This window comes from Labeo rohita, chromosome 22, assembly GCF_022985175.1.
Source record: "Labeo rohita strain BAU-BD-2019 chromosome 22, IGBB_LRoh.1.0, whole genome shotgun sequence".
NCBI classification, from domain to species: Eukaryota; Metazoa; Chordata; class Actinopteri; order Cypriniformes; family Cyprinidae; genus Labeo; species Labeo rohita.
The window spans coordinates 13,329,271-13,337,941 of record NC_066890.1 but is presented as its reverse complement, the minus strand read 5'-3'; the positions used below and the strand labels follow the sequence as shown (position 1 = coordinate 13,337,941).

General features: G+C 38.3%; 1 protein-coding gene across 2 annotated transcripts; it reads right to left on the bottom strand.

The window, feature by feature from the left end:
* Positions 1-206: 206 nt before the first annotated feature.
* On the bottom strand, positions 207-4,537 carry si:ch1073-214b20.2 (hepatocyte cell adhesion molecule-like). 2 transcript variants are annotated; one of them, XM_051094510.1, is made up of 5 exons: positions 4,382-4,537; positions 3,978-4,310; positions 3,784-3,843; positions 800-1,018; positions 207-365 (listed from the first exon to the last, which is right to left on the bottom strand). In XM_051094510.1, the coding sequence occupies exons 1-5, from the start codon at positions 4,425-4,427 to the stop codon at positions 217-219; spliced, it is 807 nt and encodes a 268-aa protein (XP_050950467.1). In that variant the 5' UTR covers positions 4,428-4,537; the 3' UTR covers positions 207-216. The 2 variants fall into 2 exon arrangements, with proteins under 2 accessions (XP_050950467.1, XP_050950468.1); XM_051094511.1 differs by having other exon boundaries at positions 3,978-4,126; positions 4,382-4,495.
* Between the last annotated feature and the right edge of the window lie 4,134 nt (positions 4,538-8,671).

The window sequence follows — 8,671 nt, the reverse complement described above, 5'->3', positions numbered from 1 at the left end:
CGACCAAATATTGTCTTACAAACCATACATCAATGGAAAGCTTATTTAATCAGCTTTCAGATAAATGATGTATAATACATGATCTCAGTTTCAAAAAAATTGACCCTTATGACTGGTTTTGTCCAGGGTACAGTTTTAATTCACAATTGAATCATATACCAACATAAAAACACAGAAATGCTACTTCAAATTATTATTGTGAGATATTTATTTATTTTACATTTCACTGGGACATTTATGGGCTGTCGTTGATTTCTTTCCAGATCTGACATCATAAAACAGCATAGCAAAGGTAGCCACTCCCATCAGAGCAGAGATAACCAATCGGATCACAGCTTCAGTAAAACCACAGAAATGACTGGAATCTGTAGAAACAATAGACTTACTGGTGTTGTGTCGAATTCTGACCTCTGCCAGATTATTACACCCCTAGAATTGGTAGGTTTGTGGGTTAGGTGTGGGGGAATGGTTAGGATCAGGGATGGGGTAATTTTTTTTGGAGGGGGTCAAAAATGTGCACAACACCAGCTCTGTTGAATTAAGGGATTAAAACACTAAATAGTACAAAAGCCTTTCTGGTTTCTGACCTCAAAGAGAAAATAGTGCCTCGCAACAATTTACACTAATCAGCCAAATCATTAAAACAACTGCCTAATACTTTTCTGACACTCATATGCCCATTGTAGCCGCTTTTGGCAGTAAATGGGTCACGAATGGCCCTCTGACAAGTCTGCATTTACATAGCCTCATACACAGTATCAGAATAATTAAAGGTAATTCATTATTGTTGTTGGCAAACCTGTATATTGTGGACAGTGTTCCTGAAAGATGAATTGTGTGGTCTTGTTGCTGACAGGATTAGCAGCCACACAATGATACACATCATTGTTTCTCTCTTTTATCTCCAGCGGGAGAGACAGAGTGATGTTGAGGTCAGGACTGCTGGTCTGATTCAGTCTTTCTTTCCCTGTATACCATGACAGAGAGACTCCCGGTCCATTCTCAGCTGAACACATCACTGCAGAAGAAAAAAACAAAACAAGCAGCTGCACATTTCTGAAACACTAGTAGAAGAAGAGAGGTTGGTTTTGAGTCTTAAAATGACTTGCAGTCAACATGTTACCAAACATACCCTATACCGTTCAATCAGGGTTGTGTTCCAGAAAGCAAGGTTAACTTACCATCGCATAAACCCTGAACACTGCTTACTTTGGTTATGTCCGTTTCAAAACACCTGTGAAGAGTTAGTTCAGTCAGTCTCCTGGCTGTTGGTAACCCTAGGTTAACTCACACACAAGGTGAGTACATAAAAACAATGCTGCATCTCAATTCACCTACTTAGACTACACACTAAAAGTATATTCTTTTTAGTCTCAGCCACTTTCAGGGACTCTTTCCTTAACTGTCCATCTCTTGCACCTCCATCTCCAAGCTTATAGTTCTTTTTATTTGTGTTTTTAGTTCCTCTAAAGTGCAGTGGGTTGTGGACAAGATCAGCATTATTCTAATCTCGCATACTATATAGGTTGCATCTTATGCACCAGCAACAAGGTCAGAAATTTTAATGAGTGGAACTTGGTAAAATAGGGTGAACCTCAGTACTTATTCTCAAACTAAAGTGCAACGTTTTACAATACACAAGACGAAAATGGCGATGCAGATGAAAAGATATGCCTACATTGAAAATAAAACTGACTGATCTGTTAAGCATTATGCATAACACATAGTTTTGTTTCAAATAATTCTCATCAGCAGACATCTTTACATTTTGAAATGATTTTGTTACTGTATTTTAAAATATATGTTAAAATATATTAAAATATTAGCATATTTTAATGACTGTATATTTATTGAACAAAAAATAATTTTATCCAAATAAGCAGAAAATAGACTTTGCTAATGTGATCATTTTGAACAAGTATTAAGTTGTTATACTAATATATATACATTATTTTAAAGTATTTGTATTAATACTGTGTGCCTTTTTTTTAACAAAATAAAAAAAAAAAAAAAAAAAAAAAACGTGTATGATCTATTTTCACACAAAATATGTTGTTCCATAAATGTTCTATAAAAACATATGTACTTTTCTGAAATCATATTCTTCGGCCACAGTGAAAAGCCCTTTTTTATTTTTTTCTTAGGGGGTGCCTTTAGCCCCAATGTACCCTACATATAAATATCCATATGCATCACACGTTTGGGCCACATTTTGGTTTGTAGCTTCACAAAAATTTAGTGAACCACAGTAGATCACATATTTATTTAGAGCAGGTGTTCTCGATCCAAACGAGATGACACAAAAATCTACAGTGCCTTGCAAAAGTATTCATACCCCTTAATTTCTTTCACATTTTGTTATGTTGCTACCTTATGTTAAACTGCTTTTAACTATTTTTTTCCACATCAGTCTAGACTCCATACGCCATAATGACAAAGCAATTAAAAATAATTTTATTAAAAATAAAAAGCTTAAATGATGCATTTGGGAAAGTTGAAATTTATCTCAGGAGCACTCATATTGCCTGTAGATGTTACTACACTTCAAGTGTAGTAACATTAACCTGTGGCATATTCTGTTGTATGGGTATGATCTGGAAAGGCGCACGCATCGTAATAAAAGGTCTAACAGCTGAAAATGCATATCAGAGCAAAAACCAAGCTCTGATGTAAAAAAAAAAAAAAATCTGCCGCATTGAAGCATGTAGACTCTATGACCAAGAACCTGATGGTCACTCTAGTTGAGCTCCACGATCATATATAAAGAGCTTAAAGAGATAACTCTGTTTTTTAAATGTTTCAAAAGTCATGGTTTTTATTATGTTATCATGTTTTATTGTGTCTTATTGTGTTAAGTAGCTGTATTTTTATTTTTTAATTATTTTTTTTACTTAATCAAAATAACCCAGCTGCAGTGTGATGGCTGCAATGCACAAAATGGAGAAAACAAACAAACAAACAAACATGATTTTTGAAAATTGTTAAAAACTAAGTTAGCTGTTTTTGCAAGTGAAATCTTCATATGCAGATGCATCACTGCAACATTTTACCAATCTGGGCTATATTAGTGGTGTGGCAAGACTTTTCCTCAGTGAAGACACATGGGAACACGCTTGGATTTTGTAATAAGTAGCATGACTGTACCACATCTCCTAATGTCTGTCTAGCTTGAACCTGCCACTTGCTAGCAGTTGCTAGCTTTCTTCAGGGAAGCTTTGCATTCAAATATTTTAACTTATCAATATTTAGTGTCTAATTATTTAGTTTTGTAGCAAGTAGCCATGTAATTAGCAGGATAATGTACATTCAGCGGGTTGTTATCTTAAAATAAAGCCTGTTATACAACAGCCCTCTGCTTCTTGTGGGGCCACTGATAAGTCTGAGGGATTTATTCTGTGATAACAACCAGCCGAATGTACATTATGCATTACTTACTCTTCTTACAGCTTTGTTCCCCTGGTTTCTATAACGGTTTTATTGTTTCACTTTTACTTCCCCTGTTCCCGTGTATGTGTGTGAGTGTGTGTATATGTTTGTGTAGACTAGTTGTGTCAACATTTTAGTTAATAAAACTTTTGTGCACAAAGTTTGCTTTCTGTAGTAACTGCTCGCAGACAAAATTCCTTTAAAGAGCTGATCTTGCTATTTTCTGTGGACATGAAAATAACATTTCAATGTTTACTGGATGAACAGAAAATACACACCATACTGCAGCAACAATAGTATGGGTAGTACTAGTAAACTATTGCAACAATAGCTGGGATATTTTCATGTATTACTCACCAGTTTTCTGACACTTGCTGACCAGTGAGCTGCTCTCAATGACTGGCAATGAGACAGGTGCTTTAAAATAACAGGAAAATAAATGTTTCTTATATTCTTTCTCAAAAACACAAAAAAGAAAGAAAGAAAGAAAAAAAAATTGCAGTAGTTTTTCAAACAGAACGTAAAGATGAAAGATTGATCATGTAACTCACCATAAACGATAACACAGAATTTTTTAAATATGGTCATCGCGTTCATAATCTGTGCCGTATAGAACCCAGAGTGACTAGTTGTGATGTTTCTGATGGTGAGAGATCCTGTCTGCTGGTCCATCTGCAGTCTGTCTTTAAGTCCCTTATAACTGTCAAATGTAGAGAGACTCAGCTTATATATTTCAGCAATGAGAGTGTCTGGATTGTCAGGTCCAAACAGCCAGAGTATCTGCTTTTCTCTGTTAATCTCACTAACACCAGTATGTAATACTACAGAATCTCCCGTCATCACTGATATGGTCTTGATTTCATCTGTCTCAACACCAAACGTGCCTGGAGAACAAGAGCAGCATGAAGTTTTCTTTTAACACAAAACAGCAAGCAGAAACAGAAGTCGGACTTACCACATAAAATCAGCTGAATCAAAGCAAATCGATTACTGACATGCATTTTTCTTCAGTGTATTTAAAACATTTATGGTCTGTCCAGGTTTAAAGTAATACCTTTTGATGGTTTTTATGTGAAATGCCTTTCACTTACACATAAACAGCAGCAGTTTATATCTGCCCACAAACCACTTCCCTTTACGCCCAGATGATCTAAATAAAAATGAAACTGAGCTTCTGCTCACAGTTCATCTGCTGGCGCAAATCACCAGCTTCCACAGCAATATATGCAACTATTTTATACATTCATATTTCTCATTTCACTCAGAAGAGCTGACTGTCACAGAAACGTGAGAATTTGTACTAGTATAAAGCAGAATGATAAAGTCCACCCCTCTGTGATATTCTGCTGCTCCGAGTCACCACACTGTTATGTTGTCGCTTTGGTGTTCTAGCAATGAGTAATGATTTTTCATTTATGAATGGGATTTTTGTGATTGTTTTTCTAAAAATATATTATTGTTTCATGCCACATACAGTAAATGTGTATATCAGAGCTTATGCAGGCCAGTGCAATTATGCTGATGAGAAACACTTGAGAACAATCGCTGCAGGTGTTCAGGTGAGTGAGATCATAAAGTGTGACTTCACTTTCCTTGTAAGGAGTGCGTCTAAAATGTCTGATTCTGGCAAGGCAGACTGTGAATTGTTACAAACAATACTGACATCTGGTAACCACCCTAAACCTCCTGATAGTGAACCACTGGCTTTTAGTGAGCAACAAGTGTGGATCATTGCTGTCTCCTGGTCAAGTCATGAAAATGTCATACTCTTAATATTTATAATTCCTACAATACTAGTTTCTTGCTAGAATAACATCAAAAGTTGATAAAGATTTTAAAAAAACATATATACACACAAACTGACCACAAACAGCAACTTTCGGGATATTTTTAAGCCCAATTAGCTCAATTTAATTTTTTTAGAATGTGATTATATTAAAAATAGATTATATGATGGCCCTCGGTAGTTAATCCCCCAAAACTTGTGCTGGAATTTGTGCAGTTCAGTGCTAAAAAATAATATAAAATCAAATCAAAATCAAAACAAACAAAATCAATCAATTCATTAATAAGACAGAACATCTCTCAGCAACCCCACGTTGCACCTAAATTGTTCACTATAGACCCGTTTCTGTTAGTAAAGAGAGGTTACATACGTAACCTAACACGTTTCCGTAATATTTATTTCTAGAAAATATACATCTTACATTAAATGTACTACACTGTAAAAAATAAAAAACACAATTTGCCCTAAAATTTTAAGTTCAGTTAACTAAAATAAGTTTAGTCAACTTGAAATGTTAAGTTGTACAAAGTAACAACTTAGATATTTGTGTTTACTAAACTTAACAGATGGGTAAGCAACCCAACTCAAATATCTAAGTTGTCACATAGTATAATTTAACAGTTCAAGTTTAATAAACTTTTTTGAGTTGACTAAACTTAAAATTTTAAGGCAGCCAGGTTACAAATTATTTTAAGTTGACTCAACAAATTGTTTTTTACAGTGTACATGTAATAATGTAAAGGTACTGAAATGTCACTGTAAACTTAAGGTACATCATTTACAGGAGGTCAATACTTAAAAAAAAAAAAAAAAAAAAATTCTCAGGGAACCATGGTTACATACGTAACCAAGAAGTTCCCTTTCGCCTGTCACCCAGGGGCTACAGTGGCTCTGCATGGGTTCGCTCAGGAACCGTCTCACAGAATGTAGGTAGCAACACCCTGATCCAAGGATACATAGGTAGAGTGGGGCTCAAGGTGACTGGGGCCTGAGCCAACTAAGAGAATGGGAATGAGGTCAAGCGTGTAACCCATACCATACAGGATTTTAGAAAAGTGTGCAGGGTGCCTAGTGTGCACACTTACCACCATGTGGATTTTAAGAAAGTACCCAGAGACTAGTGTGTGCACTTACCATACATGGTTTTTGGAAATACCGTTACTTAGGGGAGCTTAGCCCAGGAGATGCCTTGACAGGTCCTAGGTAGCAGATGCTCAAGAGGTATCAGCGAGGATACGTAAGTGGAGTGGGGCCTAAGGTGATTGGGGCCTGGACCAACTCAAAGAAAAAGTACGGGCTGGCAGCGCATGATCCCTACCATACAGGATTTTAGAAAGTACACAAAATGCCTGATGTGCATCCCTACCACAATGTGGATTTTAAGAAAGTCCCAGAGACTACCGTGCGCACTTACCATAACATGGATTTTAGAATACCGTTACAAAGGGGTTCAAGAGGCCCTACGTGATGTGGCACTCTGAGGCAGTCTAACGTATAGAAAGAGCGTCATAGTTGGAGATGACGCATCTCAAGAATGAACCATCAGCCTCATGGTCATAAGCCTGGTTGGTGGCAGTAACCCCTGTAACTGCCGGAGACTAGCACCCAGCCCTCAACTGACTTACAGTGTACTTTCAAATACCACTGAAGGGTAAGGTAGACTGCATGGTTGTAGGTGACCCTCTACAGCGAGGGAAGCAAAGCATGCTTGAATAAAGACAACCCACCAGGGAGGCAAGGAAGACCTAATGACCTGGCGTAGCTCTTGACCAGGACTCTGTAGAGTGGGGGCCCAATAATTGAGAGGGCCTGGATGCTTAGCTTAGAAGCGGTGTGCTCATAGGTAATCCTCTAGGTGAGGGGAGCACTGCTAAGCTTATCCAGTGAAGAAGGCAACTCAACAGGTAGGCAAAAAGAGGCCTAACAACCTGAGGTCACACTCTTAACAGGGTTCCAGGGGGTAGGCAGTAAGGGGGAACCTCGGATGCCCAGTTGGGGGCAATGCTCAGGGCCAACCCTCAAGGTGAGGGGACCATCACTCAGCCCAACCCTAGCTAGCTGTCTGATAGCTGATACACATGACCAAAATAAGTGGGCTCAGTGGTTAGTTTCAGGTTTCTAACTCCTGAGAAGTGAGGGGGAACACCTGATTTGCCCAGGGGTGGCGAGCTTGTAAGAGACCCTCCCGCAGCGAGGGGAGCATCACCATGCCCTGCCAAAGAGTTATCTGAAATGAGATCCAATCAAAGGGGATCAGGTGTTTCAGTAGAGATGAGTCCAGCAACTTAGTATGACTGCATAACGTGCAGCAGTTCCCCTGCCTTTGTGCTGTAGTGAATACTCTAGAAAGGGGTTATTAGCTATTACTGACCCAAAGCGGTCCTGTCTCAATAGACAATCAATAGACAAGCCCAATCCATGGAGGGATGACTCACTGGTCCACCAAAAAGGCAGTGTGAGGCTTGGGGAGTAAGCCGCTCTGTTCCTACACGAGAGGGGGCCCCCACTCGGAAGAAAGTCTGCAAGTCCTGAGATGCAGTGCTGTAATGGGGACCTAAAGGCCAAGAGGTTTCTGGAGAGACCTATTTATTGGCCACATCATCCAGGAGGCATGCAAAGGCAGATCCAGAATAGATGTGCAAAGCCACATGAGAACATGAGATGGGAGTTTTTCGACATACCCTAACTGTCATGAACCGGAACAAAAACAGAGTTCAGGCAGAATAAGACAAGATGAGCATTTGGCATTAACAAGTATATAAATTCTATTATTTTTTATTAAAATAACTGATTGTTACCCTAGATAAGACCCTTCTTTCTTGGCTGGGATCATTTACAGCCGCATTTGGGATCGTTTGAAGCCGCATTTAAACTGCATTTTGAAAGTTCAAAATCGGGGCACCATATCAGTCCATTACATGGACAAAAATGCTGAAATGTTTTCCTCAAAAAACATAATTTCTATACAACTGAAGAAAAAAAGACATGAACATCTTGGATGACAAGGGGGTGAGTAAATTATTGTAAATTGTTGTTTTGGAAGTGGAATTCTCCTTTAAACCCCCAGAGGGAAGTGAGTAGTTTTACTCTGATCCAGACGAGAACGTTGCCTTGTCTGGATCACTTCCCTTAGGCCTTGCCTGCCTCCTCTCGACTTGCATCTTCTCCTAGCCCCACCCGCAGTTTTCGAACAAACACACACTCAGGTGAATCAAAGTCAATAAAACTATTACTCCCATTTTCTCCATTTTCTTCTCCATGGATTTCTTCAAGGAAGATATAAGACCTCCACATCCAACAATAATGAAAGTCTTTAAAATCTTAAAACAACAAAGCATGCTGACACCTGTACGCAGTACCACCAAATGATGGATTGTTATTTTGTGTTTTATAGATAAATTTACCACACCTGTAACACCCTTACACTTGAAAATATACTTTGTCATACTGTATGAGGCA

Excerpts from the sequence above, each read along its gene's own strand:
- si:ch1073-214b20.2 (XM_051094510.1), bottom strand. The coding sequence starts at position 4,427 with ATGCATGTCAGTAATCGATTTGCTTTGATTCAGCTGATTTTATGTG. Across the intron at positions 3,844-3,977 it reads ATTCTGTGTTATCGTTTATG|CACCTGTCTCATTGCCAGTC; the intron begins GTGAGTTACATG and ends GTTATTTTAAAG. Across the intron at positions 366-799 it reads ACACTGTCCACAATATACAG|ATTCCAGTCATTTCTGTGGT; the intron begins GTTTGCCAACAA and ends TTGTTTCTACAG.